Source organism: Cavia porcellus, unplaced genomic scaffold (assembly GCF_034190915.1).
Source record: "Cavia porcellus strain 051 isolate PalLab524CR breed Dunkin Hartley unplaced genomic scaffold, mCavPor4.1 scaffold_15, whole genome shotgun sequence".
Lineage (NCBI taxonomy): Eukaryota > Metazoa > Chordata > Mammalia > Rodentia > Caviidae > Cavia > Cavia porcellus.
The window spans coordinates 48256874-48273424 of record NW_026947498.1 but is presented as its reverse complement, the minus strand read 5'-3'; the positions used below and the strand labels follow the sequence as shown (position 1 = coordinate 48273424).

Here is a 16551-nt window from a genome sequence, read left to right as displayed (position 1 = left end):
GCCTAGAGCGGCCCTGGAGCCGGCAAAGGGGAGCCTTCAGATACGGATGTGACGTAATCTATTAGTTGCCCTTGCAGTGAGGGAGGGAAGGAAGGAAGGAAAAGTGGAGGTTTCCGCTGGGGACTGGTTAGGGGTGCCGTGTCGCGCACATAGAGGAGCAAGGAGAACGGGAGACTAATCTTGGAAACACTGGTGGAATCCTAGATGAAATCTGTGTGCTTAGGTGTGGTTGCCGCTGAGGCGGGCAGGGTCTTTCCGGCTTTACTGTGTGCCTGCCTAGTCTTAAGTAAAAGGGAGTGGAAAAGGGTTCCATATCAACAGGAAAAATAAACATTCATTGACCATTCTCTAGTGTTAGACACCTTTCATACACGACTGTTTAATTCCCAATAGTCTGGTATGGAATTAACCCTGAATTTACTGTGAGTTGAGACCAGAGGTAATTTTTCCAAGATCACGTAGCTAAGTGATGAAGCCACTTTGTTTTTACAAGCTACAAATTCTCTCAGTTTAAGACTACCATAATTTCTGCCTTACCCAGAAACCCTTAATAAATTCTTGAGGTGTATAGAGTGAAGTCCGTATATTATATTAGGCCCCAACGTTATTTTCTTTCAGCCTCTCTTCCTTATTTCTCTGTATTTATCCTATCCTCTCTAAACGGGGTTATTTACTTGCCTATAGAGGGAATTGGGTTTTGCTTGTCCTACAATACACAATCAATGTTAGCGGTCTTTTTCGAATCCCTTCTGTGCCCTTTCCTAATTGAGTCATTTTGAGTTTGGTTACTGCTCACAGATCTGCCTTCACTTCTCTAAAAAAAATAAATAAATACTACTTCTTCAAAAGGAATCAGCTGGGGCAAGGTAACGTATGATTGTAATCTTAGCACTGGGGAGGATGAGGCAGGAGGATCCTTGCATGTTCGAGGGCTACAAAGTGAGCTCAAGGCCAGCCCGAACTGCATAGTGAGACCCTGTCTCAAAGATATTAGAAAGAAAGAAATCAAATGAGGTAATTTCGAAACCAACTGGTGGTGCATATGGGAGGTTAGGAAGAGAAGATTGCCTCATGTTGGAAGCCAGCACGGGTTACACAGTAAGTTCAGGTCACCTGAACTATGTAACAAGACCCTGTCTAAAACATTTTTCAGTATGCCATTGTTTGGTCACTTTATCCTTACTTCAGAGTGTGTGTTGTCGCTCTAAAAGCCCATAGCTTGGTGGTAGAGTATGTCCTGTCCTTAATACACGTGAAGCTGAGAGTTAATACCCAGCATCAAGAAAAGGAAACCTTTAATAGATACCATTGATAAACATTTCTTGCCACTTTGTACCAGGCGTTTCATAATCGAAAGCTGCTCAGTGTTTGTAAATGGATGACTCCCAGGCTTCAAGTCAAGAATGTGAAAAGAATTATTAACATGTGTTTCCCATAACCTAAGTATAGTAGTTTGGTGGTGATTTTGAAACCTAAGTTGAAATCCCTTGTGACACATTATATGTGAAACTGACCAGGAGACTATCTTAGAGCAGTAGTTATTAATTTGTGTTTCTTACATTTTCCTACCTGTGCTCTTTACAAGATAATCATTGAGATTCTCACTTGTATTTTGAAGTGGGCACATGAGAATCTACAAAATACTGAGATCATTCAAGATACTTGAAGAAAAATTTTTGTTTTTTGGAAAAATTTCTAATAAACTGCGAACCATGTCATGGGCTTGCTTAATGGTAGCTATTTAGAACCCTTAAAGAACTACTCAATGATAGTTTAAAAAGTTGAAATGGGAGGTAATATAAACAACTGCTTTTTCAAGTTTGGTGTGTGGTGTGTAAGGTGGCAATTATATGACTTATTCATACAGCATGTCAAGTATATTTGCAAACATTTAACATGAGACTATAACAAAATGCTTTAAATTAAATACTACTGTTACTCTCATTTTTATGGACAAGGAAACAGACATAGAAAGTCATAGTCAGCAGTGGACTTGAAGTGTAGGCTGGGAGCTACAATAAAATGTAGGCTATTGGTAGTCCTAGCCCTGCCAAGCAAATTTGTTTTTGTTTTGTTTTGGTACCAGAGATCAAACTCACGACTGTGAGTTTGCCACTGAGCTAAATCCTTTGCTCACAACCTTGATCTCTTGTTCTTAACCACTTCACTAATTGAAACACAAGACCCTTACCATTTAACAGGATGTAATGAAATTGATTCATAATGTACTACCCGTTGTCAGGTCACAAAATTTTTTCAGGGTTTGTCCTGATCCCACAGCTGGATTCTACATAATTTAAAAGCTGGGAATCTAAAATAAGAGATTGTCACATTTGATGTCACATGCACATCCTAGTGGTGGGGAGGCTGAGGCAGGACCAGCCTGGACTATATAATGATCCTGTCTCAAGAAACAATAAAGTGGGACCTCATGACACCTGCAATACTAGCACTCTGGAAGGCTAAAAAGAGGATGAGCGTGTGTTCGAACTCAGTCTGAGCAATTTAGCCACTTAGCAAGACTCTGTATTCAATATAAAAAATTTAAAAGGGCCGGGAATGTAGACCTGTAGGGAGGCTCTGGATTCAATGCCCAACATTATAAAAAGATTTTATGAATTCCAAGTCTATAATGAAGCTGACTTATTTTGAACATCCATGCTTAGAAATAATTTTTTTGGAGATAGGGTCTATGTAGTTTTTTTTTTTTTAATACTCAGTGACAATCAGATGTAGTTTAAGTCTTAAAAGTTGCAGTGATCCTCCTTCTTCAGCCTCTTAAGTGCTGGAATTACAGGCATGTGTCACTACATGTGGAAAAAAAATTTTAATGATGCAGATAGCCGACAATGAATAGTGTTCCTGAAGTTCATTTTGCAGGGGAGTTTGCTTTGAATAGCCTTGACCTGCCTGTCACACTGGACTCATTTTTCTAATATTTTTATTCACATTACCACCTTTTACTACTACCCTTTCATTAAAAAAATTGATTTAGGGTTTCTTAACTTCAGGTGGTAGTTCACTCATTACATTCAAGCATTGATACAATACTGGGCATGTCATAGATGTTATGGCATATTGCTTAATTGAATCTTGGTTAAATAAGAGATGACTTGGCTATGCTATGAAAAATGAGTTTGTGGAGGTAAAACTGATTTCTTGCCTTTAGGAAAAAAAGATTTGGTTAACGTTACATGTATCTTGCCTATTAGTTTTCCTTTTCTAGGAAATGTTTCACCAGCCACAAGTTTTGAATGGAAGCCTCCATATTGTACAGACTGCACCCTTGGCTGCAGCTGGTTACAAAACAAAGACACCTTGCTCAAGCTTGGTTAATCATGTACTCATTCTTCCCTAGTCAACTGATTAGTATAGGGATGAGTAAGTCGTAACTCTTTCCAGGTTTCTGGACTTGAGAACTAAGATAGCCTATACCATTTCCTTTCAAATGGTTAAGACTTTCATAGGAAGCTCTGGAATTAGTAGTAGTTGTGCTTTTTTCTGTGGAGTAAGACTATAGTGCAAGCTCAGTTGTACAGAAATAATGCTATTTGCTGGAGCTATTCAGCTCTCTAGTTCCATTTGTTCCTGATGTCCAGCTATAGATTTTCCTTTTGTACTTACTGGTTGTTTAAGCCTCAAGAGATGCCTTTTTTACACTTGTGGTAAATTGTTCTCTTTTTCCCCCCAAAAGATTTTTGTCACCAGAGTCCCATGAGTTGTGTTTGTGCCACTTGATACCAGATGAGACCTAATACACCTTAGAAAAGTTTAAGATACAAACTTTAGGCAGGACAAGGCGGTACATGCCTGTTTCTACATCACTTAGGAGGCAAAGGCAGGAGGATCACCATGAGTTCACAGCTACATAGTGAATCCATGGCCAGTCTGAACTACATAATAAGTCCCTGTCTTAAAAAACAAACAAACAAACAAACAAACAAAAAAACCAAAAGGAAACAAAGTCTGAAACACTACTCAAATCACAGCAATGGTGAAAGTGTTTTATTGGCCTCATGTAAAGATTACTCCATTAAATCAACATGGGTACTGATTATTAAATGTCTATCATAAACAAAATACATTCTCAAAATTCTATAGAGATTTAAGTAATTGGACAACAACTTAGTTTGGAAATATTACCTTTCAAAGAAAGAGAAAATGAGTTCCATTAAAAAACAGAACTAAAGCAGGGCGTGGTGGCTCATGCCTGTAATCCCAGCACTTGGGAGACTTAAGGCAGGAGGATTGTTGAGAGTTCGAGACTAACCTGGGCTACAAAGTGAGCTCAAGGCCAGCCTGAACTGCAATAGGAGACCCTGTCTCAAAAAGACAAAAACTATAGGGGCTGGGTATTTAGCTCAGCGGCATAAGCACCTACCTTGCAAGCATGTGGTCATGAGTTTGATCCCCAGTGCTGATTTAAAAAAAAAAAATTGATCTAAAAAAAAGAACTGTAGTTTCATGCCATTTTATTTATGTGCCAGCACTTAAACTCAGGACCTCACACTTGCTGGGCAGGTGCTGTGCCACTGAGTTATGCCCCTGGCCCTTGTGCCAATTTATTTTTAAGCTGTCAAATCTTCTCATTCCTACCTTTTCCACGTCTGTCTACTTGAAGTATGTTTTGGAAATGAATTAAGAGTTTTTGCCTTCTTCAATCTGTTTACAAACTCTTGAGAATGCTCAGAAATGTCTAGATAACCATTATGTTTTCTCCTGGGAACAAATTTCAGGGCCTCTTTCCAATTACCAGTGTTTTTCAGACATAACAAAATTCGCATCATTTGGTCTAAGGTAAGATTTTTGTTACCAGAGTCCCATTGTAAATATTTATCTAATGGAAGACATTCTGTTGCCAGGTTTAACCGTTTTGCTTTGGCTAGAGAGGTACCTGGCTGCATCCTTTTATCAACAAATGAGCCAATTATATAAATTTTGTCATGTTTGTAAGTAGTCATAACATTGGGAGAATCTGCAGTTAAATATATAAGACTATCTTTTGGAAATAAATCTACATAAGACTTTTCTGTTGCTGTTAAAAGCAATTTGTCCCATTTTTCTCCATAATGTTTAACTAACTCTCTCTGGTAAGTACTGTCTATTTTAAGATTGCAAAAGTAAATATGAAAAGGGTCAACATCTCTTCTGTTGCATCCTTCACTTTCTAAAAGTTGGGAAACAGTATACTGCAGTTCCTTTGAATCCATATAATGATCATAACCCATATCAAAAACCAAAGGTTGTCCAAACTGCATAGCCTGGGCACCCTTCCAACCCATTGCAATGGTGTTATATCTGTCCCAAAGTCGAAGGAATAAGAAGTTTTGCTCTTTAGCTTCCTCAGTGGTTTCTAACAGCTTGGCCTGTTGTGCTTCTTCCTTTGCTGCTGCTTTCATTTGCTTTTTGTTTTGCCTAGCTCTTTTTACATTTTCTTTAATATACAAGTATTTTAAGTATTTTTTTTTTGATGACTTAGAAGCACATTCCATGACTGTCTTCAGTTCTTCTTCAGTGATATGTTCTGGTACGTGTTTCCCAAGCAATCTCCACATCTCGATTAATTCTCTGGTGGCAGCTAGTGTATCTTCATCCTTGTTGCTTGGGACTGTGGAAACAGCTTCTTGCATACCGGATTTCATTGTAGTTTTCCACCCATCCAATTCTAGCTGCTCAGGAGGGGATGTACCCTCCCTATTTGGATAAGACACAGCTGGTATCTTGGAAGACATATGTCTCTGTAGAATTGTTGAATATACATTTCTTCTCTTCCTAGGAAGGGTAAATGACACCAAATACCTGGCAAAAGGTCTTAAGAAAGTGCCACTAATATTCATTTTGAAGAATACAGATATGAAAAAACAACTTCTGTAAAAGAAGATAAATAAAATCAAGTTAGAAGATATTTTTAAACTTCCAAATATAAATCTGATACTAAAACGCAACTGATTTGTGAAACATAATGCTTATAGTCAGAATCCAACTTCTCTGGATTCTTATTTTAGATACTAATTTAGTTACAGCTTTAGGCAAAAAGATAATTTGGGGATGGTTGTCTTTTTTTTTTTTTTGTCTTTTTTGTTTCTATTGGTATCAGGGATCGAACTCACGACTGCCTGCTTGCAAGGCAGGCGCTTATGCCACTGAGCTAAATCCCCAGCCCCCAAAAAGATAATTTGAAGATCCTTTTAGATTTGTATATAGGGTCAATGTTACTGAATAATAAAGTTACGTGTGACTGATATAGATGAGATCATGATGTTAATAATCTACTCTAGATACCCACAAAAAAGAACACCAGACAGAAGACAAGCAAGCGACAGATTGTAAATGGTAAAAAGCACTTAAAAGTGCCTATAACAATGCCTTTGTATTTTCAGAAGAAGACACAGTACACAGATATAATTAAAAAGCAGCATAAGGAAACCACCTAAAAAAAAAACACCCACCAAAACCTAAAAGCCTACCAACAAACTCTTTTCCAGCCCAGACTTAACAGGATATAAAACCATCAAACAAGGCCAGATATGGTGAACACTTGTAATCTTAGAAATTAGAAGGCTGAGGCAAGATGATTGCCGTGAGTTTGAGGCCAGCCTAAATTGCATAATGAACCCCACCACCAAAAAGCCCCAAAGCCCAAACAAATCCAAAATGTCCCAAACTAGGAAAAATACATATAAAACACCACAGTTTTATCCTAAAGAAATGGATGCCCACAAGATGACGATGCTAGGGCTGGGGATTTAGCTCAGCAGCATAAGCACCTGCCTTGCAAGCAGGTGGTCATGAGTTCGATCCCTGGTACCAATAAAAAATGAACAAGACAAAAAAAAAAAAAAAAAAAAAAGATGGAGACGCTAAAAAAAGAAGAAAAAGAGATCCTTAAATCTGTGCAACTAGTATCAATTTCAAAGTGAAAAAAATTGAATTTTTAAAAAATAAAATATAACAAAAACATCTGAAAATAAAATTTTCCTTTTCCTTTGGGTTGGTTGGTTTTTTCCTTTTTTTTTTTTTTTTTGAGATGGGGTCTCACTTTGTAGTTCAGGATAGCCTCATCCTTTGGTTTTATTTAATTACCTGACCTCCGCAGTTTTCTGCTTCTTTGGGCTGTGCCAGGATGCCAATATTCTCCACAACTAAGGTAAATCTGTCTTTATCCCTTTTTTCAATCTACTTTTCCATGAGATCTGATATAATTCTGTAGCTTTCATTACCAACAACCTGAAAGATACCTCTAGTGTAACAAATTGAAATAATCTCTCTTTTCCCTCCTCAACCAGCTCCTCCTGTATTCAACTGCCGGGAAGGACACTGCTCCCAAACCAGGTGCAGGAGCTAGAAACTGGGCCATTTCATTACTGTCCTGTCAATCAGTCATACCTGTTACAGTCACTCTACTTTCTGAACACTTTTTGACTCCATTCACCTCTTTTCAATCTGATTTTCTTCTATGTAGTGCTTGGGATGGAAGTTTAAAAAACACGTTTCTTTAAAGAAGAATCTTATGTATGCTAGGCAAATGCTGTACCACTGAGCTACATTCCCAACCTAAGCTATTCTTCTATTCTTCATCTTATACTTTATTTTTATTTTTGCAGTACTGGGAATTGAACACACAGGCCTTCACACCTAGCTACATCCCTAGGAGTCCCTCTCACCTCCACTTTAAAATTTTTCTTTTAAATTTTGAGTCAGGTTTCACAAAGTTGCTCAAGCTGGGATCAAACTTTGATCCTCCTGCCTCAGCTTTCTCGAGTGCTGAAATTATAGGTACGTGCCACCAAGCCTGGTTTCAAGTCATGCTTGAAAGCAAGTATTCCTCCTGTTCCTCCTGTGGCTGTGATGGTAGCGTAACACCTTACTGTAGTCGTTTGGTTAAATGATAAGGATTATCTGTTTACACCGTTGCCACTGAGTCCCACATTTGACTGCATTTGCCTTACAATAATCATTCAAATATTGTCTTAAAAATAGCCTGATTAAGACTTCTTACATTTAAGAAGTGTTCAGAGATTTCTTTAAAGAAAAAAAAAGTGTTTTTTAAACTTCAGACTCCCCACAATATTTAACCTGGGGCCCTAACCCGATACGTCTTCAATTTTGTCTTTGTAAACTGAACGCTTCTAGAATATCGGAGAAACAAGCGCCTACATTTTTATTTTTGCGCTACCATTGAGTACAAGCCCTTTTACTTATTTTAAAACTGGAGACACATTCTTGCTTAATTATCCATGCTAGCTTCGAACTCACGATCCTTCAACTTGACTCTAGTAAATGGAATTACACATGAACAGCTACATTTTATTAAGCGATGAAGGAATTCATTTTGGGAAACACCGCTCTCGTTTCTGGTCCCGTATTTCCTGGGACGCACCTGAGCACTGGGTTCTCTCTCCCTGCGGCCTTCTCGGCGCACATGGCAGTATGCGCCTCCCGGGCCGTCAGCCCCACCCATCGGCCCCACACGTACTGGGAGCCAGACGCGTGCACATACCGGGAGTGCAGAGACAGCCACGCTGCAACCTCACGGAGCGCGGATTCCACTGGCCGAAGATCTGCGTGGAACACCGCTGGGAAGCGCGCACTGCGGCTGACCTGCGCCTCGCTTCACAGTGTAGCCCGCAAGAGTCATCTACTCAGCGGGGACTCCGGGGGCACAGCCGGAGTCTCACCTCTCTCCAACCGGCGCGAAATCCTGACGTCACGTGAGGCGCGGAAACCCTTCCGGGTTGAGAGCGAGGGGTCGCGATTGGCCTTTAAAATTTTTTTTTTTTTTTTTTTTTTTTTGAGAAGGCCTGCTATGTAGTTCAGGCTGCTCTTGAGCTCACTTTGTATCCCAGGCTTGTCTCGAACTCGTAAGGCTCCTTCTGCCTCAGCCTTCGGAATAGGACTATTGCCCTGCGCAACCACACCAGGCTGCCATTGCTTTATGAAGAAGGGCGCTTTAGCTAACATGGGGTTTGTTTAGGGGCTAGCGGGGGGGGGAGGGGGGCGGTGGTGCCAACCTGTAATCTTGGCACTTGGGAGGCTAAGAGAGAAGGATCGCCCGGAGTTCGATACCAGCCTGGGATACATAGTGAGTTAAAGGCCAGCCAGAACTACATCGTGAGACTGTTTTAAAAAAAAAGAGAGAGAAAAGTTAGGTATGGTGTCTCACGCTTGTAATCCCAGCACTCGGGAGGCTGAGGCTGGGGGACTGCTGTGAGTTCCAGGCCAGCGTGGGCTACATCGTAAGACCCTGTAACAAAAGAAAACAGCCCCAAACCCCCAAAAGCAAAAAAGAAAAAAAAAAAAAGTTTAAAAATCCTCTTAAGGTACTTTCTTCTTAGACTCTGTGTACTCACTAAAACAAAAATAATTTTTTTCTTAGTTTTTGAGGTCAAGAGTAGGAAATATTTATGGAGAGAAACAAAGAGGGATATAAAGGGATTTCAAGTGGTGGACTTTTGTTTTGTTTGAGACAGAGTCTCAATATGTAGTCCTGGCTGACCTCGAACTCAGAGCAATTCTTTTACCTCACCTTCCGGAGTGCTGGGTTTACGGGCGTGTGCCACCACACCTGACAAAATAAAAATATCACAAATTTTACACCTCTGCCTTAAACCCATCGACACTAGAAATTTAACCTTTAACTGTGTTTACCAGTTACCTAGTACAGTATTTGGCATATGGTTGACCCCTGCAAATCTCTTTCCTCCTGGTTGTTTTGCAAAAAATTTGAAAATGAAGTTTTACATTTGTTGGTAGTGTTTGGCCAAAAATCCAGTCTGTTCGTGTTTTGTTTAGCCCACACAGTGTTCCCAGATATTTTTTTAAATGTGTTTTCCCACTCTGAATAGCGAGTGAGTCCGAGGAGTACCTAGCTACGTTCCCAGCAGTTTTATTTATTTTGAAATAGGGTGTCTCTCCATTGCCCAAGCTAAACTAGAATTTAAAGTCCATCCTCCTGCCTTATTCTCTTAGTAGGTGGAATTGCTAGCAGGTATCTAGTAGGAATCTTGTTTGTTCTTTTTTTTTTTTTTTTGGTCTTTTTCCTTTTTATCGGTACCGGAGATTGAACTCACGACTGCCTGCTTGCAAGGCAGGCGCTTTTGCCGCTGAGCTAAATCCCTAGTCCCCTCTAGTAGGAATCTTAACAATGAGCTAGTATTGTTCTTAAAATCATTGGGAGGTGTAAATCAGTCTTTTTTTTTTTTTTTTTTTAACTTCTTTTAGTGGGAGTTAGTTTGTTATGTTGTCAGGGTTGGGCTTGAACTGGTGATCCTCTCACTATACCCTCTGGAGTAGCAGGTGTTCTGAGCATTCACTAGTCCTGTAGCTAGAAGTCAGTCTTTTCAACCAAACCGACTGCAGCATGAAAAGATTCAAGTTGGGCTTTTAGTGTATGTGAAAATTGGCTGAAAATGAATCAAAGACATAAATGTAAGAGTACAGTAAACTGTTAGGGAAACATGAGAAAAATTTTATGATAGTAGGTTTGACAATTTCATGAATGACAAAAATAAGACAGCAAAAGAAAAAATAGGCAAATTGCACTTCATGAAAATTAACTTGCATGTAAAATGACAATATCTATAGAGTAAAAAGGTAGAAAGGGATAAGTATTTACAAATTATGTATCTATAGAGGGATTAATGTTCAGAATGTAGAAAAAACTACAAGTCAACAAAAATCAAATAACCCGAAAGTAAACAGATCCCTGCATCATGACTCATGTCTATAATCCCAGCATTTAGGAGGCTGAGGCAGGAGAACCAACACCAGTTTGAGGCCAGCCTGGGCTCCATATGAGTTCAAAGCCAGCCTTAACTATATGATGTGACTTTGTTCAAAACAAACCAATAAAAAAGTAAGCAAAATTTGTGTGTGTGTGTGTGTGTGTGTGTGTTTTACTAGGGATTGAATGTAGGGTGTTTGTGCTGGGCTACAGCTTATCCCTCCTCCTTTTGCTTTTTATTTTGAGACAAAAATCTCTCAAAGTTGCACAGGTTGAGGTCAAATTGGTGATCCTCTTGCGTCAGCCTCCCAGCATGCTAGGATTACAGACATGTACTACCTCATCCAGCTGGAGAATCTGAATAAACATTTCTTCACGTACCATATACTAATGACCAATAAACACATAAAAAGATATTCATATATCTCTGCACCTGGCCCGCAGCAAACAACTTGTTCAAATAAACCCTCACTTCCATGCTAGTGTCCTATTGAAACAAACATTTTCACTCTCATTAATCATTGTGGACATAAAAATTAAAACCACAGTGAGTGTTGGAGATTTAGCTCAATGGCGTAAGAGCCTGCCTGGCAAGCGCAAGATCATGAGTTCAATCCCCAGCACTAAAAAAAAAAACAACAACAAAACACACACACACACACACACACACACAATGAACTACCACTTCAAATATTCTGGGGTATTTTTTTTTTTGTTTCATTTTGTGTGTGTGTGTGTGTGTGTGTGTGTGTGTGTGTGTGTGTGAGACAGGGTCTCACTTTGTAGGGCCAGCTGGGCTTAAACTCACTATGTAGCCCAGGCTGGCCTCAGACTCATGGCAATCCTCCTGCCTCAGCCTTCCAACTTCTAGAATTACAGGTATGTACCACTATGCTTTGAATATTGGAATGCTCATTAAAGAAATAAGAGGGCTGATGGTAGATGCTTTCCTAGCTTCCGTGATACCCTGGCTTTGATCACCAGCACCACAAAACAACAAACAAACAAACTGGAAAAAAGTACATCTTGGCAAGAATGTGGAAAATTGAAACTGTGCATTGTTGGAGGATATGTAGTGTTGCAACCATTATGAAAAAACAGGCTAGTGGTTCCTCAAAAAGCCAGTTGTAGGCTGGGGATTTAGCTCAGCGGCATAAGCGCCTGCCTTGCAAGAGCACAAACGTGAGTTCAATTTCTAGTACAAAAAAAAAGAGTCAATTATAGAATTAACATATGTAACAATGGATGGATAGATAGATAGTTGTAGATATTGAAGGAAGTAGGCCACTGCCATTTTAGCCATGTTGTGACCAGTTTGAGCTTCCCTCCTCCAGCTCCTTTTCCAAGAATAGACAGTCTCCAAAACAGTCTCCCGAACAGCTCCACCTCCAAAGCTCCACTGCAACAATGCTGGCTTCAGGGATGGGGATTTAGCTCAGCAGCATAAGCGCCTTCCTTGCAAGTGTGCGGTCGTGAGTTTGATCCCTGGTACCGATAGAAACAAAAAAGACCAAAAAAAAAAAAATGATGGCTTCATAAATCATAGCCTCAACATTGTAGTCTCCAAACAGCCTGCCCACAATTGCAATAGTTCAGTAGTCACAGACTCTAAAAACTCTTTCTCTTACAACTCTATAAAATCCCAGAATATGTAAGAGATGGTGCCATATTGGTGTCTCTCAGGTTCTTTTGTTTTGTTTTTTTTTTTTTTTTTGGTACCAGGATTAAACTCACGACCTTGTACTTACCAAGCAAGCACTTGAATCTCTAAACTAAATCCCTGGCACGCTCTCGGGTTTTAACCTCATTAAAACCTGTCCTCAACTGGGGAACTTGATTCCTTTTTCCTAACAAATATCACAATAAAAGAACATGAGAGGAAAAAAACAATCTATGCATCACAACATAGTATTTTTCAAATGATTTCCCAAAAGTGATACTATGTGAAAGTGTGGTTACTATCATGTTAGAAAGATGAGATAGGAATAATAAAATAATTATGAGTTTTTTTTACCCCAAACTTGGGAGAAAAACTCAAGAACAAATGTTTTTTAACAGTTAAAAATAGCAGTTATGGTGATTGTTGTTTTGTGTTCTTTTATCTTAAGGGGGATATACTGAATTTTCTGTTAAGTGTAATATTGCAATACTTAATTGTAGTGTCAATATATATAGACTTCAGCAGGTATAGGAAGTTTCATACTCTAAAGTTTGGTAAGTTTCTTTATGTGATAAATCTTTGGAAATGTTTCTAAAAATATGCAATTAAATATTGTTAATTTAATATTATTTGAGGTATGACCTATTCCCAATTTAGAATAGAGTAGTTCCAGGATTTAGGTAGCTTATTCTGCTTCCTATAAAAAGTACAGTAGTTTAATTTGTATTTTTTGGCATACAAGGAATGATTAATATTGGACACACAGTATTATGGTTTGAGTGTGGATGTCCCCCAAAGCCTCATGCAGTCAAGGAGGCAGGCTTCTAGAGAATGCAAATGACTCATGGTCCAATGCTGGGATTATAGCTATGAATGTAACCCAAGTGGGTGTGGCTTACATACAATATAAGGCACAGAAAGAGTCTTCTCTCCATGCTCCTCTCCTTTTACCCTTTTGCTCTTGTCACTTCTGATATCTGCCGCAGCTGCAAGGTTGCCCCTCAGCCACACCACCCTGACTTGGAGCCAGCTGATTATGGACTGAAGCTTCCATAAACTGAACTAAGTAAATCTTTCCTTCCTTTGTTTTGGGTGTCAAGAATGTGGTCTCAGCAATGAGAGAAAAGTAACTGACATACAAGATATTGTTAGAAGTACACTGTATGCCTGGCATGGTAGTACTCACCTATAATCCCAGCACTTAGAAAGCTGATGCAGGAGGACCTCTGCTAGTCTCTAAGGCCAGCCTGGGCTACAGAGTGAGTTCAAGTGCAGCCTGAACTACCTGGTGAGATTCTGTCTCTAAAAACACCACTACCCACAACAAAATACATTCTAAATGTAAATGATTAATCAAAAACTCATTGACTATAAAGTCTTGAGTTGAGAAAGTAGGAGAGTCATAGTCCTTGACCTTTATCTCTTTTTGAACACAATTGATAGATATGAATCAAAGTTGTTCTCTAATAAGGACCCTGCTCTGCAGTTCTCTATAGCTCATTACACCACATGTTGCATTTTCCATGCAACCACAGGTGTTATTTGCCATGTGTCCTGTGTTTTACACTATTCAACTATTTCTCTATAGCAATTTCTTTTCCCAAAGTAAAAAAAAAAAACCCATACATTCCAAGGTAATTTTCTTTTTTTCTTTTTCTTTCTTTCTTTCTTTTTTTTTTTTTTTGGTCTTTTTCCTTTTCATCGGTACCAGGGATCGAACTCACGACTGCCTGCTTGCAAGGCAGGTGCTTATGCCGCTGAGCTAAATCCCCAGTCCCTCAAGGTAATTTTCTTACCAAAAAATACAAACCTCTATCTAATTTCTTTGCTGTACCCATAATGCCCATAATACCCACAACTGTTTGTTGTGACTGGCAAGTAGTGGGAAATCAATAATTATTTGCCAATGAACAAATATCACGTGAAGTAAGTAATGATAGTGCCTTGGACTGTAGTGGTAGCAGAAGAGGCTAGGAAAAGAGACAGTTTTGAAGGATGTTTGAGAGGTAGAATTGATAGAATTTGACTTTCACTTTGGAGGAGAAAGAAAGAAGTGAATAGTATGATGTGAGCACCTGTGCTGACAGTGATTTATAGTGCAGGGAATGGGGGTGGGTGGAGGGAAAGAAGATCGTGTGGTAGAAACCAAGATGGAAAGTGCAGTTTTAGCCGTGGCTTTTAAGCTCCATTCCAGACAGTCAACTGATGTCTTGTAGGATACATGACTGCGATATGTTGGCCTAGAGCAGTGATGGAAAATCTTTTGGAGCATTCAATACCACAGTTTGCCACCACTTTCCTGGAGTTTAGGAGAAGATGGAATGGAGCAAAGTTAGAGATTTGAGAGTTGCTGAAACAGAGTAAAACTATATGGGTAGAAATGGTCATGTGAGGTTTGAATAATGAGACTGAAAATGAGCAGTGATGCAGATGAGAAGAATGGTCAGAATTTGACAAAGAAGGGGCTGGGGATTTAGCTCAGCGGCATAAGCGCTTTCCTTGCAAGTGTGTGGTCATGAGTTCGATCCCTGGTACTGATAAAAATGAAAAAGACCAAAAAAAAAAAAAAAAAAGAATTTGACAAAGAAACCAAGGAGTTTCAAGGAGTAAGTATATGGGCTAACAGGATCACATACTGCCTAGAGATCATGCAGTACAGACTGAAAAGAATCTACTAGATATATTAGTACCAAGTCAGAAGTTTATTGTTAGGTTTGGGGGCTTCAGCTAGATGGCATTGGGTAAGAAATGAGTAGATTGTGAACAATGGAGTCAGATAGTTTAAAGTTTTTGACACTAGGGATTGAATTAGGGAGGCCCCCTTTCATGGAGACAGGATCTCACTACATAGTTCAGACTGGCCTTGAACTCACTATGTAGGCTTGGCTGGACTTGAACTCACAGAGACTCTCCTGCCTCAGCCTCCCAAGTTCTGGGATTACAGAGATGTACCACCATGCCTACTATGAATCAGGGCCCTGTTCATGATAGACAAGCCATTAGCCATTGAGATAGTATTTCCAATTTTCTTCACTTGTATCCTTTTTTGAAATTTTATTTTGGGACAGTGTCGCATTACATTGTTTGCTCTGGCCTTGAATTTAATATCCTCTTGTTTCAACCTCCTGAGTATTTGGGATTATGGGTATGTAGCTCTATGGCAAGATTAAACAGTTTCATGAAATCTGGATATCTTAGATTTCTCTCATTGTGAGACAAATGCCCAATATCCAAAATTAAAGAGGGAAAGGTTTATTTAGCTTTTAGTTTGTGGGTGTTTTAGTCCATAATCACTGGCTCGAAAGTGGGTGGCACATGGCAGAGGCACCTGTTCATGGGGCTGGAAGACAACAAAAGCAACAAGGGAAGAAGACAAAATGCTTTTTGTGCCTTATATTGTGTGCAGCCTAGAATACACAGGGTGGGTGCAGCACTCACATCCTTAATCCTAGCCAGAACTATGCCAAACCAATCAATGGGTTGATTTACTAATCACACACCCTTAATCCCTGCATCACACACTCTAGATTCAGCCATCTCTGAAAATCCCACGCCTCCATGACTGCATGAGGCTTTGCAGGGACATCTAGACACAAACCATAACACCAGGAAGGAAAAGACATACAGAGAGCTCCATTTCAGAGTGTCGAGTCCAGCAAAGTTGTGTCTGTTTTCATTATTTTACTTTGGGAGAGACCTGATGATAGGACTCTTAGCAAGCCAAACAAATTATAATAGGATATGTAAACTTTCTGAGAATAAGAGAGTGGTATTTAGAGGATAGGTGCTGAGATTAGCCTCCTACGGGGAGGAAGTAATACTACTACCATTGTAACAAAAGCAAAGAAATTCAGTGGGCATGGAACCCAATTTATAAATATAATGGATATAATTTGAGAGAGTTTCCACTTTCTGTGGAAAAGTTAGACTGCTGAGAGTCTATGTATATTGAAGAAGGAGTGAAAGATTACTTTTGTCATAAAAAATAGTAGGTAACAAATTCGAGGAACAAAACGATGGTGTGAAAACAAAAGGAAAACCATAATAAAAACACTGAGAGACCTTTTCAAAATGCAATCACTAGTGTTAGAGGTTTTTAACGCAATAAAGAAGCAGAATATAAGAAAAGTGAAAGTGGCCTTTTATTTAAAGGATGTGGAGAAGAGCC

The 16551-nt window shown here is 39.4% G+C and overlaps 1 protein-coding gene across 1 annotated transcript; it reads right to left on the bottom strand.

Moving 5' to 3' along the window:
* Positions 1-3983: 3983 nt before the first annotated feature.
* Trmt10c (tRNA methyltransferase 10C, mitochondrial RNase P subunit) lies at positions 3984-8719 on the bottom strand. The gene is made up of 2 exons (XM_003469250.5): positions 8501-8719; positions 3984-5868 (listed from the first exon to the last, which is right to left on the bottom strand). The coding sequence occupies exon 2, from the start codon at positions 5835-5837 to the stop codon at positions 4593-4595; it is 1245 nt and encodes a 414-aa protein (XP_003469298.3). The 5' UTR covers positions 5838-5868; positions 8501-8719; the 3' UTR covers positions 3984-4592.
* Positions 8720-16551: the final 7832 nt, after the last annotated feature.

Bases quoted from the DNA above. Each gene is read 5' to 3' on its own strand.
- Trmt10c (XM_003469250.5), bottom strand. From the start codon at position 5,837: ATGAATATTAGTGGCACTTTCTTAAGACCTTTTGCCAGGTATTTGGTG.